We start from the raw sequence: 22,645 nt of genomic DNA on the forward strand, positions 1-22,645 counted from the left end.
AGAAACATTTGTTTAAGTGACAGTGACTCAGAATGAATGGTGGTTATTGGTTTATCCAATAATTTTCCTAATGAGTAATGTATGTGTGGTATCACTGAATGTAAGAGGATTGTCAAAATGTGAAAAGTTTGAAAGATTAACGTGTTTGACAAAAAAGTGTGATATATTATGTTTACAAGAGACAAAGTGGGAAGACGAGATTAAAAATGAGATGAGAAAATTGTGGAATGGGGAAATATTTAGTAATGGAGATATAGAAAAGAAAAGAGGGGTAGCAATTTTGATAAAAAGAGGGATTTTTGAAAAAGTAGAATTAGACTATAAAGACACAGACGGAAGAATTATAATTGTAAAAGTTATGTATAATGGGAAAAGTTTTAGAGTATGCAACATACATGCACCAAATGAGGAAAAGGAGAAATATAACTTTTATAAGGAAATAGATAAGTTAATAGATAAGAATGAAAACATATTTATTTTAGGAGATTTTAATGTTGCCATGCAAAGAATAGATAAAGATGACTCAATGGATTTTAGAACAGACAGAGGAAGGAATGAACTACAGAATTTAATGAGGAAATGTGATTTGGTAGATGTATGGAGAGAGCAAAATGGTGTGAAAAGAGAATATTCAAGAAGACAAATTGTAAATAGGATTTTAAAGCAAAGTAGAATTGACTTGTTTTTATGTAAGAAGAAAGAAGTACAATATGTCAACAAAGTTTTCTACAAAACCTATAGTGAGAGTGATCACGATTTTATATGGATAACGATGAATTTTAATGAGATTGAAAAAGGACCAGGAGTGTGGATACTCAACACTGAGTTGTTCAAAATAGAAATGTATAAAATGGAAATAGAAAATATCAATAGTGTGAATGATGAAATGTTTGAAACAGAAACAAGTTTATGGTGGGATAATCTGAAAAATAGAATAAAAGAATACTCAATAAATATATCAGAAAAAAGACAAAAGGCAAAAAAATTCAAGGAAAATCAAATTAGAAAAGAATGGGATGAAGAAATGAGTAAAGTAAATGGGATAAATGTTGACAAAATAATAGAATTACAGGAAAAGCTGAAGAAAATCGAAGAAGAAAAGTGTAAGGGAGTAATTATTAGAAGCAGAGCTAAAGACATTGTAGAAGGAGAAAGAAGTACAAAATACTTTTATGAATTAGAAAAAACAAGACAGAGAGCAGCTATAATCAAATGTATAAAAACACAAGATGGAAAAACTGTAGAGGACAAAGAGGGAATTTTAAAGGAAACTAGACGATTTTATAAGGAATTATTTACAGAAAATGGAGTAGTTTTAAATGATGAAAATTTCTTATTAGAAAAAATAACAGTAAAAATAAATAAAGAGGACGAGGAAATGTGCGAGAGTGAGATAACAGATTTAGAAATAGAAACAGCTATTGATCAGTTGAGAAATGGGAAAAGTCCAGGAATAGATGGACTACCAGTTGAGTTTTATAAAGTTTTAAAAAATGTTTTAAGTCCTATTTTAAATATAATATCTAGTGATATTTATGAAAAAGGGGAGTTAACTAATAGTATGAAAAAAGGAATGGTTAAAATGATTTATAAACAAAATGGAGACAAGGAAGACTTAAAAAATTATAGACCCTTAAGTATGTTGAACACAGACTATAAAATTTTAGCGAAAGTCTTAGCTAACAGATTAAAAGTAGTTGTACCAAACATAATCCAAACAAATCAAGCATATGCGGTTCTAAAAAGAGACATAACGGATGTCATAAACAATATAAGAGACATAATCTGGTATATGAGAGAGGAAAAAGAAACAGGATATATAATTAGTGTAGATTTGCATTCAGCTTTTGATAGAGTGGAACACAAATATATGATGAATGTAATGGAGAGATTTGGTTTTGGAAAAAGATATTTACAATGGATAAAATGTTTATATACAGATATAACAAGCTGTATAAAAGTAAATGGTTTTTTAACTAAAGATTTTAAAGTAACAAGATCGATAAGACAAGGGTGTCCAATGTCAGCACTACTATACACACTTGTATCTGAAACATTGGGATTAGCAATTGATAATGAAAAGCAAATACGAGGATTATGTATAAAAGGAACAGAGTTAGAACAAAAAATATTTCAATATGCTGATGATACCACTTTAATAGTAAAAGATATTAAAAGTATTGCGAAAGCAGAGGAAATTTTAAACAGATATTGTAAAGGAACAGGAGCAAAAATTAATAAGGAAAAAACGAAATACATGAGAATAGGAAAAACAAAGGTTTTACCAGAAAAAATCCAATTAAAAGAGGAGAAAACCAATATGAAGATTTTAGGTATAAGGGTTGGTGAAAATGAAAATGAAACAAGGGATTTAGTGTGGGAGGAAGTTTTAAAAGGAATGGAAAAAAGATTACATTTCTGGAAATTAAGAGGTTTGTTTTTAAAGGGGAAAGTTTTAGTTTTAAATTCCTTATTTTTATCAAAAATGTGGTATGTTTTAGGTACAGTGAGTTTGCCAATGAGTGTATATAAGAAGATAAAAGCTATTGTATTAGATTTTATATGGGACGGGAAACCTTCCAAGATAGCTTATGATACCATAATTGGTAAAGTAGAAGAAGGGGGGTTAGGTTTAATCGATCCACTCATCAGAATGAAAAGCATACGAATAAAAACTGTAAATAAATACTGGAAAGAAGAAAAACACGTATGGAAAGATGCGATGACATATTTTTTAAATAAATGTGGGGAAATGCAAGAATATATATTATGGATGAAACTTAAAGAGAATATGTTGAATGGGATTCCAGAATTCTATAAAGAAGTTATCAAGGCATGGGGAGATTTTAGAAAGCATATTGATTGTACTTTTAGTAAAGAAGAGATTTTAAAGCAACCGCTGTTTTTAAATGATTACATTAAAAAAGGGAATTACACTATTTTTTATAAGAAATGGTATTTTGCAGGAATAAAGCAAATTAAAGATATCTTATATGAAGTGATACCTGGTTATGTACAGGTGCAAGTAATAAAAGATGCAATAATAGAAAACTATGAAAACGAAACTAAAGGAGTTATTGAAAATCAATTGAATAACTTGAAAAACAATATACCAAAAGAATAGAAAGAAATGATAGAAAATAATTTGGATATGCACAGCGATGAAGGAAAGGTGATTAACTTTAAAGAAAATCAATATGCTTTCAAAGATGGTATACTGAAGATGTTTTATTCATGCTTATGTAAAGACGTGTTTGTTACACCCAAAGCAGAAGAGTACTGGAAAAGATTATATCCCAATATAGAAACTAAGGAAATATGGCAAAATCTGAGAGCTTGGTGGAAAAGTCCAGTTTTAGAGAATTTTGATTACATTTTAAGGCAAAACTGTTTATTAAGCGAAATGAGATTGTGTAAAATAGGTTTGGCAAATGATGCAAGATGTAAAGTTTGTAATGAAGAAGATGAAGGTATACTACATTTGTTTTTCAAATGCAAAGAGTTAGAATGTTTTATTGGAAAAATTAAAGAAATGATAAATGAAATGGGGATTGAAAAACAGGTTGTTGATGAGGAATGGGAAACATTATTTTTATTTGGTTGTAAAACAGAAGGTAAAAATACAAGGTTCATAAATTTCATTTTAACAGTTGCAAGAATTGTGATATGGAATAGAAGGAATGCTGTTAAACAAAAGAATGGCAAAATATCTGTGTGTAAATTGTTTAAAAGAAAAATGTCTGTACTGCTTAATGCTCTTTTCTATTATTGTAACACGAATGAAAAGATTGATGTATTTGAAAAAGACTTTTTATGTGGGAATATATATGTTCAAATGGCTTTATATAATGTACATGTATTATTACCTGAATGTAATTGTTTTTAATTTTTGATATAAAATAAATAAAAAAAAGAAGAAAAAAAAAAGAGCATGAGACAATTAATCTCAGTTATGTGGGTTCGAGCTCCACGTTGGGAGTTTATGTTACCTTTCTCTCTTTTCGGCAGCTTTCATTTGGGTTCATCCAGCAGACCAAGTAAGACAAAGTTCAGCATTTCTACCACAGTTGGTATGGTTAGTCTGAGTCTCTGTGGCACAATCGGTTGGCGCGTTCGGCTGTTAACCGAATGGTTGTTGCTTTGAGCCCATCCAGCGATGAATTTTTGCTGCCTTGCAACTGCTAACACATGCACCGGGCAATGATCCTGGGCCACGTGCTGTCTAGCATTACAAGTTGACATCAGCATTTAGCAGGAGTGTGTTGTCCAGTGCCTGGATTGGCCAAGTTACTTATTTCAGTTGACTTTAAAACAGCATCAAACTTTATACAGGTAGGGAAGGTATTGATCAAAACAGTGACTAGAATGATTGTGTCAGAAGCCTGGCTAGCTCAGTCGGTAGAGCATGAGACTCTTAATCTCAGGGTTGTGGGTTCGAGCCCCATAATGGGCGATTCTGTTACCTTTCTCTCTCTCTTTTCGGCAGCTTTCATTTGGATTCATCGAGCAAACCTATCAAGACAAAGTTCAGCATTTCTACCACAGTTGCATTAATGTCTGATTCTCTGTGGCGCAATAGGTTAGCGTGTTCAGCTGTTAACCGAAAGGTAGGTGGTTCGAGCCCACCCAGGGACAAATCAAGCTTTTCTCTGTCTTGCAACTGCTAACACATGCACTGGGCATAGATCCTGGGCCACGTGCTGTCTGGCGTTACAAGATGAAATCAGGATTTAGCAGAAGTTTGTTGTCCAGTGCCTGGATTGGCTAAGTTACTTGTTCCAGTTGACTAAAAAACAGCTTCAATCTTTACACAGGTAGGGAAGGTAATGATCAAAACAGTGACTAGAAAGAAAGCATCAGAAGCCTGGCTAGCTCAGTCGGTAGAGCATAAGGCTCTTAATCTCAGGGTTGTGTATTTCAGCCCCACGATGGGCATTTCTGTTACCTTTCCCTCTCTTTTCGGCAGCTATCATTTGGATGCATCGAGCATACCTATTGAGACAAAGTTCAGCGTTTCTACCACAGTTGGTATGATTAGGCTGAGTCTCTGTGGCACAATCGGTTAGCGCGTTCGGCTGTTAACCAAAAGGTTGGTAGTTTGAGCCCACCCAGGAACGAAGGAAGACTTTCGCTGCCTTGCAACTGCTAACATGTGCAGCGGGCATAGATCCTGGGCCACGTGCTGTCTGGCGTTACAAGATGACATAAGGATTTAGCAGAAGTTTGTTGTCCAGTGCCTGGATTGGCTAAGTTACTTATTCCAGTTGCCTTAAAAACACCATCGAACTTTACACAGGTAGGGAAGGTATTGATCAAAACAGTGCTCTTGAACGAGTTTCTCACAAGCCCGGCTAGCTTACTTGGTAGAGCATGAGACAATTAATCTCAGTTATGTGGGTTCAAGCCCCACGTTGGGTGTTTCTGTTCCCTTTCTCTCTTTTTGGCAGCTTTCATTTGGTTTCATCCAGCTGACCAAGTGAGACAAAGTTCAGCGTTTCTACCACAGTTGGTATAGTTAGTCTGAGTCTCTGTGGCACAATCGGTTAGCGAGTTCGGCTGTTAACCGAAAGGTTTTTGCTTTGAGCCCATCCAGGGACAAACGAAGGCTTTTGCTGCCTTGCAACTGCTAACACATGCACCTGGCAATGATCCTTGGCCACGTCCTGTCTAGCATTACAAGTGGACATCAGGAATTAGCAGAAGTTTGTTGTCCAGTGCCTGGATTGGCCAAGTTACTTATTCCAGTTGACCTTAAAACAGCATCAAACTTTACACAGGTAGGGAAGGTATTGATCAAAACAGTGACTAGAATGATTTCTCACAAGCCCGACTAGCTCAGTCGGGAGAGCATGAGACACTTAATCTCAGTGACGTGGGTTCGAGCTCCATGTTGGGTGTTTCTGTTACCTTTCTTTTCGGCAGCTTTCATTTTGATTCATCCAGCAGACCACGTGAGACAAAGTTCAGCATTTCTACCACAGTTGCATTAGTGTCTGAGTCTCTGTGGCGCAATTGGTTAGCGCATTCGGCTGTTAACCGAAAGGTTGGTGGTTCGAGCCCACCCAGGGACAAATTAAGCTTTTCTCTGCCTTGCAACTGTTAACGCATGCACTGGGCATAGATCCTGGGCCACGTGCTGTCTGGCGTTACATATTCACATCAGGATTTAGCAGAAGTTTGTTGTCCAGTGCCTGGATTGGCCAAGTTATCTATTCCAGTTGACCAAAACACAGCATCAATCTTTACACAGATAGGGAAGGTAATGATCAAAACAGTGACTAGAATAATAGTATCAGAAGCCTGTCTAGCTCAGTCGGTAGAGCATGAGACTCTTAATCTCAGGGTCGTGGGTTCGAGCCCCACGTTGGGCGTTTCTGTTACCTTTCTCTCTCTCTTTTCGGCAGCTTTCATTTGGATTCATCGAGCATACCTATCAAGACAAAGTTCAGCAATTCTACCACAGTTGCATTAGTGTATGAGTCTCTGTGGCGCAATAGGTTAGCGCGTTCGGCTGTTAACCGAAAGGTTGTTGGTTTGAGCCCACCCAGGGACGAATCAAGCTTTTCTCTGCCTTGCAACTGCTAACACATACACTGGGCATAGATCCTTGGCCACGTGCTGTCTGGCGTTACAAGATGACATCAGGATTTAGCAGAAATTTGTTTTCCAGTGCCTGGATTGGCTAAGTTACTTATTCCAGTTGACTAAAAAACAGCCTCAATCTTCACAGGTAGGGAAGGTAATGATCAAAACAGTGACTAGAAAGAAAGCATCAGAAGCCTGGCTAGCTCAGTCGGTAGAGCATAAGGCTCTTAATCTCAGGGTTGTGGATTTGAGCCCTACGTTGGGCATTTCTGTTACCTTTCTCTCTCTCTTTTCGGCAGCTTTCATTTGGATTCATCCGGCATACCTATTGAGACAAAGTTCAGCGTTTCTACCACAGTTGGTATGATTAGGCTGAGTCTCTGTGGCACAATCGGTTAGCGCGTTCGGCTGTTAAACAAAAGGTTGGTGGTTTGAGCCTACCCAGGAACGAACGTAGGCTTTTGCTGCCTTGCAACTGCTAACATGTGCAGCGGGCAAATATCCTGGGCCACGTGCTGTCTAGCATTACATGATGACATCAGGATATAGCAGAAGTTTGTTGTCCAGTGCCTGTTTTGGACATTTATTTATTCCAGTTGCCTTAAAAACACCATCAAACGTTACACAGGTAGGGAAGGTATTGATGAAAACAGTGCTCTTGAACGAGTTTCTCACAAGCCCGGCTAGCTCAGTTGGTAGAGCATGAGACACTTAATCTCAGTTATGTGGGTTCAAGCGCCACGTTGGGAGTTTATGTTACCTTTCTCTCTTTTTGGCAGCTTTCATTTGGTTTCATCCAGCTGACCAAGTGAGACAAAGTTCAGCGTTTCTACCACAGTTGGTGTAGATAGTCAGAGTCTCTGTGGCACAATCGGTTAGTGCGTTCGACTGTTAACCGAAAGGTTGTTGCTTTGAACCCATCCAGGGATTAATTTTTGCTGCCTTGCAACTGCTAACACATGCACCGGGCAATGATCCTGGGCCACATGCTGTCTAGCATTACAAGTTGACATCAGGATTTAGCAGAAGTTTGTTGTTCAGTGCCTGGATTGGCCAAGTTACTTATTTCAGTTGACTTTAAAACAGCATCAAATGCCTGGCTAGCTCAGTCGGTAGAACATGAGACTCTTATTCTCAGGGTTGTGGGTTCGAGCCCCACGTTGGGCATTTCTGTTACCTTTCTCTCTCTCTTTTCGGCAGCTTTCATTTGGATTCATCGAGCATCCCTATCAAGACAAAGTTCAGCATTTCTACCACAGTTGCATTAGTGTCTGAGTCTCTGTGGCGCAATCGGTTAGCGCGTTCGGCTGTTCTCGCTCTCCATATTAAGAATGGATGAGAGTCAATCGTGTCGCGGCATATGCAAATGAATGTCAACACCGCTGTCTTCTGACGAGAGCACATCATCATATAACCGATCAAGGTAAGTTATTTTTGTCAACGTCTATATCTACTGATAAAAGTTGTTTTGTCGATTGTAGTCTTTTGTTATGTCAGTCTTGGCCTCCTAACGCTGATTTATAGTTTTATGACAAGAACTTTAACAAAAGTCACCATAAGTTCACGTTTTTGTGCATAGTGTCAAAGTTCACGACCCCGCACCCTGTTTAACATTGCAGACTTTTGATACACTTGCAGAAATCATTGATTTTGTTCGAACGTGTCTTTAAATTAATAACTGTATCTATATATACATGCATATATACTGTATATACGGTTGTTTGGATGCGTCAACAGCTCCCCCCCCCCCCCCCCCCCCCCCCCCCCCCGTATTTCTTAGCCAAAAACAAAATTTTTGTTTTGTTTACACAAAAATATATACACCAGTATGTCCTACACTTAACTCTGTGCATAATACTTTTGGTTTGGGGGTGTTCATTGTTATTTATTTTTATTTTTTTATTATTTGTATCACCAAAGCCAACCATGCGGTGAGTGGCAAATACAGAAGTCTAGATATTATTGAAAGTCTTTGTAGTATTATTATGGAATGCTTTAAATATGATGTCGTATATGTCTGTGTCTTTTTGTTCTCCATTTGTAGGAGAGCTGCTTGGTGTTGACTACCTCCTGAGTCAGACTGGACAGCCCATGGCATTGAACCCAGACTCAGAGGAGACAGAGGAAATGTTGGAGGATGTGGATGAAGGTGGGGAAGAAGATGAGGGCTTCGGGGAGGACGAAGTATATGATATAACTGTGCCAAGTCTCTCCGATGACCCAAACTTCTCCATCTCCTCTCACTTCCCTCCCTCCTCTCAGCCCATTGCCACGACCCAAGCTGCTGTCTCTTCCATCCACCCTGCTGCCTCCACCGCCCTGGCAACTAACTCCTCTATCCATCCTCCAGCCTCCACCTCCCTAGCAACTACCTCCTCTATCCATCCTCCAGCCTTCACCGACCTGGCTGCGACCTCCTCCATCCACCCTCCACCACTCTGACTGCCACCTCATCTGCTGTTTCCACCGGCCTGGCTGCTGCATCCACTGCCTATCCTGCTACTGTCTCCACCCAGTCTGCTGTCTCCACTGCCCTGGCTGTTGCCTTCACTGCCTATCCTGCTACTGTCTCCACCCAGTCTGCTGTCTCCACTGCCCTGGCTGTTGCCTCCACTGCCTATCCTGCTTCTGCCTCCACCCAGTCTGCTGTCTCCACTGCCCTGGATGCTGCTGCACGCTCCATCCAGCATGCTTCCTCCTCCCAACCTGCTGCAATCATAATCTTTTCTGATGCCTCCTCCCAACCTGTTGCCCACTCCACCCAACCTACTGAACCCTCCACCCAGCCTGATGCCTCTGCCACCCTGGTTGCTGCCTCCATGTTGCACCAAAGCACTTCAACATCTGAGTCTGGTGTATGTAAATATCTGGTAACCTATCTATGTTTACGCATCTAACACATCAACAATCTATGTTTTGTGCATATGTTTGATATATATATATATATATATATATATATATATATATATATATATATATATATATATATATATATATATATATGCGTGTGTGTGTGTGTGTGTATTATAATTATTATTTTTATTTTCTTAGGCTGTGGATGGCTCAGGTGTACCAGGTATGGACAGAGTGGACAGCCTGGCAGATTATCTTGTGGACCTGAGGAATCAGCCCTCCCTTGTCCTCCCCAACCAGCAGGTAAGGAATATAAACCCACTCTTTGTTCACTCTTTAACTTGTCAACTTGCTTACCTTTTGCACATTTTGCTTTCTCATTAGCATGTATTATCTGCTTTTTCTGCTTAGGTGAGCAATATTGTTGCTCTTTGGCAGAACCTGCTGGACTATGACAAGCAGAGGGTGGTGTTTGCAGCCAGGCATCAAGCAAAGCTGGACACTGGGAGGTTTAGGTCCCCAAAGAAGAGGCAGGAGTTTACCCCAGGAGTGGAGAGTTTGAAGAGGCATGCCCTGACCACCTCTGCTCCACTTGCACAGTGGCCAGATTGCTGTCGCTTGGTTGAGACTATTTTTGTCAGGCTCTGTGCCATACATAGAACACCCAAATAAAAGGGGACCGGCACAGTGTCCAAATGGGATCTCATCCTGGCAGACTACAGAAAAATCAGGCGCAACATTCTGGCCAATGCTATAGTGATGAAGCAGACTAACCTTCAACTGGTGGATGTGAGTCCCACCCTGGTACAGTGGCATAATAAAAAAGTTAAACAGCAGGACACTGCAGTTGTGATGCAGGGGCTGCAACTTCCAAGCCGCTTGTCTGTGGCGGCTGACCCCTTATTGCCTGCCAATGTGAGCCCCCCATCTCCACCACCTTAGCCAGGCCCGGCTCACCAGTACCACTTGCTCAGTAGCACTGTGGGCCAGGCTAAACTAAAAAGAAAAAGGACCATTTTGTCAGACCCACCCGCTTTGCCACCTGCTCAGATGCAGCAAGCCCAACGGCAACTTATTCCTGCTCCACCACCAGGGACTCAACTGGTCATGCGGATGCCAGTGGCCTCACAGGGGTCTTAGCTGGCTTCCGCTCCACCGGCTTTTGGGTTTGGCCTCCCTTCTGCCCCTCCTGCCATTCCATCCACCCCTGGTACTGCTGTCGCTCCCATTTGTAAACTGACCCGCAAAGTACAGTACAATACATGTAAGAAACGTGGGCAGTTTAGAACAGCGGAGACTGGACACAGCCAGTACAAGGGCATTATATACTGCCCCTCTGTAGAGGCATTGCCGAAGGAGCAGTGGTTGGAAAGAATTAAAAAAGGAGAAAAATAATAAAAATGTTCCAGAAGACCTGGGCACTTCCTGAAGTGTTTATTTTTAATATTGACATTTAAATATTTTCAGGGGTCTTTTGTTTTACTTGTAGTTTTTTTTTTTTACTTTAAATTATAATTTAAAAAAATTTACATTTCTAATTTATTTGTTTTTATCATTTATTTTACAATTGAAGTTATCTTTGCTTATTTCATTTTGTGTTGTTATTTATTTTTGTTTAATTTATTTGCACATTTTGTATTATTTTTATTTATTCCAAGAAACATTTATTTATGTAAATTGCTTTATTTATGCGTGTTTTTTCTCTTCTTTTGCACTTGTTTGCACTGCTGCTGAGCTATTATATTGTAAATGTAAATAATTGGCTATGACTAATTTTAAATAAATGTTTGGTCATTTTAACTGTTTCTCTGCTTGTTTCTTTAGTTGGTTGTGTTTTGCTATAGTATAATTCAAAAAATTAAATAGGCACAAAATGAAATAGTCCAGAAAATAATGTTTCAATAAAGAAACTAGTTTGTAGTTTCTCTATACTTAGCAAAATACTTAGCAGAAATGTACTTAAAAGCAAATATATTTAAAATAAAAAGCTAATAAAATATGTAGTATTAATCAAATATTAATAGTACAGAGTAACTTTTTTTTTTACCTGTAAATAAATTAAAAACTAAATGAAAAAATATTTTCCTCTTTCGCCCCTTTTTGTTCTCTTATTTTCTTCTCTTTTTTCCTCTCCTCCCTCTCTTCCCCCTTCTTCCCTCTCTTCCCCCTCCGTAACAGACTATTGTTCCCCAACACTCACCAATGTATATAAAGCAGAAATGGCAAAGGGAAGCCAATATAAAAATAATAAATGAGGAATGATTAACTATTTGGGAAACACAGATGGTCACAATTAATTCAGATTCATGAAGGGAATTTATTTGGAAAATTGTAATCAGGTTCTTTATGACACCTGAAATAAAATACTTTCAATCTAGAGATCAAAACATGGTGAATGCTGGAGAAAATGTGGAAATGTATTGGCAGATCATTTCCACATATTTTGGCACTGTAATATTATACACACCTATTGGCAAGATTTAAATAAAGAGATAAATGTAATAATGGGATTGAATCTGGAATGTAATTTTAAAACTGTACCTGTGAATTTACTCTGCAGAAATACCAAAAAATGATGTGTATCTTCTTAACACACTACTAACAACTAGCAAAAAGGCCATTACAAAGAAATGGCTCAAGGAAGATCCTCCATCTGTAGGCGAATGGTATGATATTGTTAAAGAGGTGTATGACATGGAAGTACTGAAATTTACCTTGAGACAACAAGACTATAAAATGTCTGCATAGTGGGGTAAATGGTTGAGAAGAAAAGTATTGTTTTAATTTCATTGTGGCGCTTTTATTTTATATATGTTTGGAGCCTGGTGATCTTTGACACGAAAACCCTTAACAAAATTTTATATAGCAACATTTTATCAACGATGAATATAAATGTAAATAAGATTGTATTCGGTGACCTTTGACACTTGTATGTCTTTTTTGTTTCCATGTTCCTTTAAAAATGTCTGTCTGTTTGTTGTTTTATTGCTGTTTTGTTTGTTTTGTTCTAAACGGTTTTGAAAAAGGGAAAAAAAAATGTAGCTCATGTATCATCATCATCCTGACACAAACTCACAGCGTTCAGAATGTAGTTTTGCTGCTGTTAGATCAAAAACAACAGCTGCCATTCATGTTCATAAACTTCAAAAATAATTCTATAGGCCTGTCTGTCTTTATAAATAATGTCTTACATTTTACACTGAATTCTGTCCAAAATATATTGACTTTTTTTTTCTCTTTTGCTAAAATAAATTCTTATTGTATTTGACTGTATTTTATCTCTTTTGAATTGGGCTAGCTGCCTTATTCTCTTCAAAGAGCAGCTCTCATACAGAGCCCGTTATTTCAGTGTTTTTTCCAGGATATTTGTGGATTCCTTATTTCTTGTCCTCGGCTGATCACATGGAAATTTTGGAATTTGATCATTGAGTTGTTTTTCCCTGTCATTTTCCTTTTTTTCTTATTTATTTAAACTTATCACACACTTTTCAGGTGAGGTGGAAAAGTGTTGCACTTATCTGAAAAACCTTTTTATGTATTAAATAATAAAGTGTTTTTTTTTCTTTTAAAGGATTACTTGTTTTTAAATGAAATAGTTTGAATTATTGTTAAATATATCCTAAACACTGTGTCTGTGTTTGCATCTTTATTTAGTTTAAAAAGCATAATATGAGTCCACTGAAACAGAACTTTGTGACACTGGGTCATTTCTGCAACTTTTTAATAAGAATATGAAATAACAGCACAGTGGAAGACTATATATAATAGTAATATCAAATAATAACTAAACTAAAGAAAATAAACAACTTCCAGTACATACAAGTGCAAACAAATGAACAAAATCTGAACATTAATCAAACAACATAGAGACAACATAGGTAATGTCTTAAAAATAAAAATGGTGGTGAATCCTAGGATGAATGTACTTTTGCTTGCTTGAAGAATTAACATGCCTGGTTAATTCTCGGCAGTGAGGTCCATGACTTTTCTTGTGGTTGAAATTAAGGGTGGGTGGGAGGGAGGGTTACGAGCAGCTTCAGCATACTTACCAGGCTGTAATTCCACATGTGTTGCAAAGAATCCAGAGAGAGAGGAGAGAATATGGAGTAGCCTACTCACACTCTCACTATTGCATAAAGGAAACTTATGAGAAAAAAAGAGTGAAAAAAGACATGTCAGTAAGAGAAAATACAGTTCTCTGGAAGTAAAGGTGAATGGTTTGTAAGACCCACTCATTCAGCCTATTACAACCAAGTCTCTATTTAGAGAGAAGTGTTGGTGCTTGACATTGCAGGAAGAATCCTTCAGGGTGAGAAGAGCAGGGATGGTTGTCCAGAGTCCAGAGAGAGAGGAGAGAATATGGCCACAGGTGGAAACTTGGAGTTGGACATGTTAGAAGTGAGTGAGAATGGGGGATGGAAAGATGTTGTTTCACATCCAGTCCAATTCCAGCCCTTTCCCGGCAAAAGATCTCCTCTTTGAGCCATAATTATAGAGTAACTCCTCATTACTCAAAATGTCTTTTGTAGCAATGAAGAGAATGATGTCTCTATCATTAAGGACATACAGCCTGGGCCGGATATTGGCTCTTTTGCTGGAGTGACGTATCAGGCGTCCGTAATTGAACTTCATGGGATGGCACTGGCAACTTTCTTCATGTGCGTCAATGCACATGGCTTTATGTTGCTTGTTCTTATAAAAAAACAAATGTCCAGGTCTAATGCCGCTGGTCGAAACAATTGCCATCCCCTCTTCATGGCTAACCAGCTGGCCGTGGTATTCACAGACAACCTCCCCAATCTGAAAGGGTTTTTTGGTGAAAACACCATCACCCTTGTCAGGGACGGGTCTGACAGTCAGTCCTTTCCAGCGTTGAGACAAAATCATTTTATGCACAAAGCTGCTGTCGATGACCGAGTCCAACCTGGCAACAGGCTTCCACTGCTTCAGAACCACTGAAGCCTGTGGGACATTTGACGTCCACCCTTGTTTGTCCATCCAGCGGTTTATTTTGGACTCTGATGGCTGCTGTCCAGCAAAATGTTCTAGAAACACAAAACACATCAGTATTTGGCTATTCTCACTCAATTTCACTGTTTGTGTCATTAATCATCTGTATACTCACCAAGAGCATGCTGTTCACGCAGCTTCAGCTGCTCGTTACGCCAGCGGTCATAGCAGTGCCTCTCATGTTCTGAGCCACACAGCTCATTCCTGCGTGCCCTTTTTGGAGGAGGCCCCTCCAGAGTCACTGGACAGAACTGCTCAAGAGTTTTGTAGGCTGTCTGTTCGTCCACCCTTGTCTCTTGGCTGGAAGCTCTACTGGACCTTTGTCTATAAGATCACAAAAAATAAATATTAAAGGAAGGAAAGACAAGGCTGTGGGTTGCAAATTTAATAATAAGGATCATTGTTGTTAGATTCTTACCGTGTTTTTCCAGCAAGCTGATCTAGCACACTTAGAGCCAGAAATGCATCTGAAGATGTTCTCCTCGTGTAGTTCCTTTCAGCTGTTTCTGGCATGTGCCCAAACAGCCGTGCCAACACATTTCTCTCCACTTCTGACTTCAGGTTTTGTGCTGCTGCCTCAAACGCTCTCTGGGCATCGCCAAAGGTCACACTGGGGAGACTGTATCTGAAACACAAGGCATCGTAAGAATGCAAAAATTGGACAGATGAACATGTAGAAATAAAGACAGGTGTAATGTTGCTTACTTGTCATGTAGTCTTTTTAAGTCATTGGAGGGGTTATAAATCGATCTCCCACTACTTGACACAAAAAATGAATCAACTGCCACATCGTCGCCGGTGCGGTTTTCTTGCAGCATTACTGGCCTCACCTCATTGAAGTACAAGTCAAACCACTAGATAGAGAAAGGGTCAAAAATAAGTATGACTTTACCACAATATATTTATTGCTGTTATGATTTAAAGTACAATATAAACGTACAAGTTCCTGTTCATGTGACAACGGTACTTTGTGCTCCTTCACTGCAACACAGACACCATTCTCTATCCGGCTTCTCCCCTCCCAATCCTCAACCTGCAAACAGACAGTTTTGCACATTGATGAAGCATAGGACGAAAGAAGAGAAGGGAGGGAAAAACAAACACTTACAGTCATCTGTGTCACTACACTAGGTCGCTGAAGTAGCTTCAGCATGATAATAGCCTCCAGGTAGTACAGGACGAGCAGCCGTTCATTTTTAGTCAAACAGTCCCCTGTGATGGCTTCTGGATCCTGCATTTTGCATATCACGGCCTGGAAATCTTTGAATGCAGCCTCCAAAACAGCAAGGCAGTCCTTTGGCAAAATATCTTTGCCATTCCCAAACTCTGATTTTTTCCCTGTGACCTCCATGCTCACGTTTTTAGACATAGCACTCTCTATTTCATACAGCACATCCAAAAAACTCTCACAGTCCTGAAACAGAGATGGATTGTTGTGGCGAATGTCTGTGGAGGTAATAATGTATTTCATGAACCTTGAAAAGAGATCAAAATTAGGTTGTTACAGTCAGAACACAGCACAGCTGACATTATTAGTTAACACGTACATGGCAAACTTGTGGTTGTTCCACATTACTGACCTCTTGAGACTCTTCCAGTAGTTGAACACTGTCCATTTTGAGAGCTTTGTATCTGACAAGATGTTAAAGTACTCTCGCACTTTCTCCACCTGACGAACAAACATCAAGTTTGGCTCAGTGGGGTCCATGTAATGTAAGAACCTGGACACTGTTTCCACCTAAAATGACACATTTCACAATTAAATAAACTCTACTGCATAAAAAAAGACCTGCATGTACATTTTTTTGCATGTATACCTTCACTCATTTAATTAACTTACTACTTGTTTGCTGTTTTTATGTCCTAGGTCAATGTGCAGGTCCTTATTAAATCCTGCTAGAAGGGGGTGATCAATGGAGTGCTTATTGTATAAGCCTTTTTTGACCATTTCCACCCTTACGGAAGAGGTCCACTTCGGTCCAACAGTGCTGAAATGAAAACAATAAACAGCAGGTGATCAAAACGACTGTGTCTTTTAATAGAAATCATATCCACAGTGTACATTTATTTTTTGGGAATGCCGATGTGAAACTGTACCTCTGATAGTACTCTCCAGAGCTCTCGTCAGATAAGGGCTCATTTGGAGGCTCAACTGGACCTTCTGCACCTTCTCCAGAGCTTTGAGACACAGATGATGTAGTCGATCGAGCTGGTTCCGGGAGGAGTGAAGGTAAGTTATTAATGACCAACCCCCTTGACTGCATCTCCGCAATCATCCTAAAACAAGGAACAGAAAATAAGGTCAAATAAACAATACCAAAAATGCAAATTTATTAAAGTGTAGATGTTTGATTTGAAGCCAGATATAGCAAATCAAAGAAAGATAACTGAGTTACAAACCTGGCCAGAGGATTAGTAGAGTCCAATATGTCACGAATTTTTCCAAACTCCCAGAAACGTCCTCTGTGACAGAATTCTGACAACTCCTTCTTGGCCTCTATGACGACAGCCTGGATCTCTGCCTTTGTGCTGTTCCTCATACACACCTTCCTGAGATGCCCAGGAAGAGAGTGAGGAGCCTTTTTGCACACAGGGCAGAGGAAAAACATCCTGCTGTGGAAGGATCTGTATGGATAATAAAGCCAACATGTTATAGAATGAAAAGACGAAGAGCAGCTTTGTGAAGGTTTGGGGTCCGGGGTCCAAAGGAACGGGCACACAAACAAACATAACAAAGCGTGCCAGAAATTTTGATTAGAATTTTAAAACAAAGCTTAATTTCATATTAATATAATACTGTTACTAACCATATTTAAAAAGTGTATTTAATAATTTGACAATAGTCATGAGAGAATATTAAAATAGTCTCAATTATTTCTTAAACTAAGATTATTCCTGCCATTAGGATTTCGAGTTAATATCAAATAACACCACAGTTAGTATACAAACTGTGCTCTCCTCTCAGAAACATCTGTCCACTTCAGAGGTTTTCTAAATTTAATAATAAAGACTCTGGTCTTGACTTCCACAAACTTATCTAACCCCACTGACAAAATGATACAAGATAAACTGAGTTTAACAGGCCTGCTGCATAAGGCACACTGACTAAATCTACTTACTTTTCAGAAGCCATTTCCGATGTTGAAAAGTAAGTTCTGTCCACTGGTCAAAAGCAACAAGTTGTAACTGAAAGTGACACAACTGTACAGCGACTGAGATGAGACGGGCCTCTTTAACCTGAGCTGGCAGCAGGTCAACGGCCTATCAGGACGCAGCATCCAACAGCAGCCCAATCTGCCCATCCCCAGGTGTTAATGGCCCAACAGGGGCAGAAACAACTTTAAAACAGACAACAACTGATCTAGGCATATGTTTCAGTGTATTTAAAAATATATTGTCTTTGTTTTGACTTTGAGTAGATTTATATTTCACAACACAGATGCAGGGAAGAATATTGTCTTAAAATTGGAAACATTAAAAAAAACAAATAAAAAAGAGACTTGTAACACATTTTAGAGTAGATTTATACTTAGTTTGGTGATAGATACAATAAATAAAATAGAATATCTGATTTTTTGATAGATGTCTGCTCCACAATGGAGGAACACATATCCTTTATTATGTCTTATGATTATTAATAAAGTTAAATGTTTAAGGGCCTAGATCATATGATAACCATGGTGTCATCCCTCTTTAGAGTAAATCTGGAGTAATATGTGCATGATTGTTTTTCTGTATGCCGAATGATTTGTTTCCTCAGGATCTACCCAGCCAGGTCAGAGGTCATGGAGACATCTTGAGTGGACCTGGACTCTAAAGAATTGGAAACAACTGTTTCCTGAGTTATTTGCCATTTTAAGTTAAATCTTTAAAGTTAAGTGCTCTACATGTAAGCTGCCAGTTTGGATGTTGATTGTATTCTTAATATATTTATGCTTATATTGTTATGCAAATGTCTGGCTAATAAAACAAAACCATTTCTCCCTTTGAGCACTATATATTTTATTTTATGAAACATTTAAAATATTTTGAAGCAGTAAACATGTCAGGCAAAGACACTGACTGCTTTAAATTTAAAAATGGCATCTTTGGATATCTTTTCTGCTGAAGATACTGTTGTCCTAAAAAAACAAAAAAAAAACTTACTTATACCTTATGAATTGTACAACAGAAAATGTTTAAAAGCTTGACTTTTCCAAACTGCGGTAAACCGTGAAAACGGTTATCCTCCCATGCCTATTCCATTGTACTGGAACAGTACACAAACACACATGTGTGTATATATATATATATATATATATATATATATATATATATATATATATATATATATATATATATATATATATATATATTAGATATATATATTTGATATATATATATATATATATATATACTAAGTTGAAATCAGAATTATTAAACCACCTTTGAATTTATTCCTTTCAATCGATGTTCAACAGCAAGGAAATTTTCACAGTAAGTCTGATAATATTTTTTTCTTTTGGAGAAAGTCCTACTTGTTTTATTTTGGCAGTTAAAAGCAGTTTTTAATTTTTTAAAAAACCATTTTAAGGTTAAAATTATTAGCCTATTTATGCTTTATTTTTTTCCGAAAGTCTACAGAACATACCACCATTATATAATAACTTGCCTAATTAGCCTATCCTGCATAGTTAGCCTAATTAACCTAGTTACGCCTTTAAATGTCATTTTTAACTGTATAGAAGTGTCTAGTCAAATATTATTTACTGTCATCATGGCAAAGATAAAAGAGTTATTAAAACTATTATGTTTAGAATTGTGTTGAAAAAAATCTCTCCATTAAACAGAAATTGAGGGAGAAAATTAATAGGGGGGCTAATAATTCAGGGGGGTTCAATAATTCTGACTTCAACTGTATATATGAAAAGTTTAGATTCAAAACCCTCTAAATCCATCAGACCTCTTTTTTGTAAATGAGCATTTTCATTTTATAGATAATATAAATAGATTCAGATAATATATTTATAGATTACAGATATTAGTTTATTAGCTAGTAAATGAAATAATTTTTTTCATAAATGTCACTTTAGACAATATTTGGGTTTTTAAGAAGGTAAATCTTCCTTTCGCGCCAAAACCAGCTAAATCCACTCGTGCTTTTTTTTTTTTTTTTTTTTTTTGCAAAACCCTCTGAATCCACCTATTGAGATAAGTTGAAAAATCACTTAAATATGCAATTTATAAATTATTTTACTAAACATAACACATTACACAAACCACCTAAAATTAAAAATACATAAATCTGTCAAGTAAGTGGCAGTTCATTCCGCTGTGGTAACCCCTAATAAACCAAAAACAAAGCAGAAATTAATCTTTTAAAAATAGCTTACATTAGCAAAAAAACAAGGTGGGCCTACTGGACAAAAGGGGGTGCCTCTCAGACACTTTTAGAAGCTGTCGTTCACTCTCTCACTATACTCAAGGTCTTGATCTCTTTTTGTCTCTTATTTATCCTCATAGCATCCATGTAGGATAAAAGAACGGCATCTTAACTTCGTCTTTTGTGAAAGGGTGTTGCCGTTTAATAAATAAGACTCATTCAAAGTAGCGTCGCTAAGCAAAAAGAATGTTATGAATGCATATTACACTTCCGACTGTCCAGTGTGTTTTCTTTTTATTATAATGCGCAGAGTTTTGAGGTAAGGGACATTTTCATTTGCCATTCACTGACAGTCGGACAGGCTTATCCAGTTCATCAAACTCTATCTTTTAAAATCAAAAGCGGAATAAAAAAGTCTCCTCATAAAAGCCAGCGTTTAAGTGCGCTGCTACATTGAAAACATGATTCTATTCACACCTTCTGATTGGTTCTCAGGATATAGCAGCTTTTGCTGTCAAAGGCAAGTGGCGTTTGCAAACAAACTGTTATTTCTAAATCCGCTGACGCTGCAATTCAGATGATTTTAAGCAAATATATTTGTTGAACATCTACTACGTATCTAAAGCATTCACTCTATGTCATCTCATTTTTGGCGGAAGTGGGGTTTAGCGGCTTTTAGATGCTCACCAACACCCTAGGGAACACAAACCAGAGTAGAAAGAATAATTCAGCACAACAGGGAGAGCAGAGAGAGAGTACAACATCAAGTTTCCAGAGCCAGTCAGTTCAGCAAGAAATGGCTAGGTGAGAGATTCAGTGGAAGACTGTATCTGTGGAAGAACCTATGTGTTTTTCTTTTATAGAAATTGTTCCATTAATGAGAAAACATTTGTAGGTCCTTTCCTGGGTTTTTTCGAAAGGAACGTAAAGGGATAGGCCGTTTTGCACCATATAAGTGGCAATGCAAAAGCTTAATAATAAAATTTTACTTGCTGGACAAACAGCATGAAAAAAACACCAAGAGGCAGAGATGTAATTGTGAATGAATGATTAGATATGGAAAATGACTGATAAAACTTTATTGAACTTTCAGTGAATTTTGCAAAGCCTTTTTAAGTAAAGGAGAGGGCACAACTAACTTAAACAAGCTGCACAAGAAAAAAGATTCAATTAAATCACTGACCTAAGGGCAGTAATGGGACTGCAACAAATTTGGCATGGTATGGTAACCTCGAATATTCCTCAACATGGTCATGTAACTCAATGACTTTCAGCCTAGGTGAGACTTTTCCAACCAGGTAGATGCCCAAATCATGTGAATTCATAGGATACTCAAAAAAAGAGTTCCATTAATTCATATTCTTTGCAGACAATATATATCTTGTCCTGACATCTAAGGATGTTGTCGATCAATGCAATGCAGACACCAATCAAACACATCTGTCTCCCTCCCTTGATACATCAATTTTGGTACTGTAGTGAATGGTGCCCATGGAACGAATAGTGCCATTATTAACGTGAGACAACGAAAATACCAACGCAAACCTCTCCTGTATTCTGACATTCCAATACTTCAGAGCTCAACTTTATCTGAAACAGTCAAGAGCAAGAGAAGAGCACGACGTGACCAGAAGAGGGCGCGCAAGACTCAGGAATGGAGAAGAAGGGAGATGCTACCTCTCTCGCACCCTTATCTGTTCTTACCCTCTTCTGACTTCCTATCCTCTGAGTGCACACAGCTCGCACAGCTGACCCTGAAGACCCGAGACTCTGCTCACTAAGACAGGAGGTCTCAACGGAGGATAAAGTATTTTGTTTCTGTCATTTGTCTTTTGTTTATTCTACCTTTTCACTGGATTTTATGTTATTAATAAAAGTGTATTTTATTGCTTTTCTTCAACTGGAGTGGACATTGACTTCATTTTCCAGCACCCATCAAGAGTTACCCTGTGTGGTAAAGTATTCATCTAATTTATTCTCTAGCAAAATACATTATAAAGACAATCCTTTAACTAAACCCTAGCTAAGAAATATAGCGAAGGGAGGATTCTGGTTTATCTTTATTTAATTAGGGTGATTAAATAAAGGCGATCAAGAACAGTACTGCCTATGACAAGCTCACCAAACTGAAGTACTTGTCTGCCTATCATAGATGGTGGAAGAGGGCCACTGTTATGCTCCTTCTGAAGCATCCTCTTTCCATGCAAAGTTTTGTCATTGCCTGCAAAAGGATCCATTTCAGAGATTCGTCAAATAACCTGTGCTATAGTGGATGATGTGGGGTTCTAATCATCTTTTTTAATTTTGCCTAGATAGTCCTTTGCCATGCTGTCTGACATCCTCAGACAGATGGATTAGTCCATGAACATTGTAAGTAACAAATTTAGGACCATACAATTCACTAAAATGTGCCACAAATGACACAAGTGATGTGTGTGCAAAGTCATGAAGATTTGTAAACAATAAAGGACTCGCAAGGATGAAAATAGAAACAGATAACAACATGAAATTGTTGTAGACTGCACCTGACAACACATTTGGCAGAACCACTTGCCCTGTGTACAACAAGAATTGTTGCAAAAATTGGCTTTCCACCTGAGCCATTCTGACAGCCCTCTGGGACTACGAGCAAAACCCACAGGAATGAAGCCTTTTAAGCATCCAAATGTTCTAGTGATAAGCTCCACTTGACGAGAAGGCAAACGGCAAAGTAAAGGCCTTGATGCAATCTACAAATCTAGCAAATTTACAAATAAGCATGACACCATGCCTAAACCAACATACCGATGTACCGAATCATCAATGGTGATTTTGTCCCGTGATGGTCTTCATCAG

At 38.0% G+C, this 22,645-nt stretch overlaps 1 protein-coding gene and 2 non-coding genes across 4 annotated transcripts; 2 read left to right on the plus strand and 1 right to left on the minus strand.

The window, feature by feature from the left end:
* Window positions 1-5,997: 5,997 nt before the first annotated feature.
* trnan-guu (transfer RNA asparagine (anticodon GUU)) lies at window positions 5,998-6,071 on the plus strand. The gene has a single exon. It is a non-coding gene; the product is annotated as a tRNA-Asn (tRNA).
* A 227-nt stretch (window positions 6,072-6,298) lies between these two features.
* trnak-cuu (transfer RNA lysine (anticodon CUU)) lies at window positions 6,299-6,371 on the plus strand. Its single transcript has one exon. It is a non-coding gene; the product is annotated as a tRNA-Lys (tRNA).
* A 6,862-nt stretch (window positions 6,372-13,233) lies between these two features.
* On the minus strand, window positions 13,234-17,753 carry LOC130220108 (uncharacterized). Of its 2 annotated transcripts, none has more exons than XM_056452508.1 (11): window positions 17,568-17,753; window positions 16,849-17,073; window positions 16,546-16,725; window positions 16,289-16,436; window positions 16,029-16,186; window positions 15,557-15,923; window positions 15,389-15,481; window positions 15,154-15,302; window positions 14,867-15,073; window positions 14,564-14,766; window positions 13,234-14,483 (listed from the first exon to the last, which is right to left on the minus strand). In XM_056452508.1, exons 1-11 carry the CDS (start codon window positions 17,579-17,581, stop codon window positions 13,870-13,872), a joined length of 2,358 nt encoding a protein of 785 aa, XP_056308483.1. In that variant the 5' UTR covers window positions 17,582-17,753; the 3' UTR covers window positions 13,234-13,869. The 2 variants fall into 2 exon arrangements, with proteins under 2 accessions (XP_056308483.1, XP_056308482.1); XM_056452507.1 differs by having other exon boundaries at window positions 14,564-14,772.
* Between the last annotated feature and the right edge of the window lie 4,892 nt (window positions 17,754-22,645).

The sequence above is a fragment of the Danio aesculapii genome, unplaced genomic scaffold (assembly GCF_903798145.1).
Source record: "Danio aesculapii unplaced genomic scaffold, fDanAes4.1, whole genome shotgun sequence".
Classification (NCBI taxonomy): Eukaryota; Metazoa; Chordata; class Actinopteri; order Cypriniformes; family Danionidae; genus Danio; species Danio aesculapii.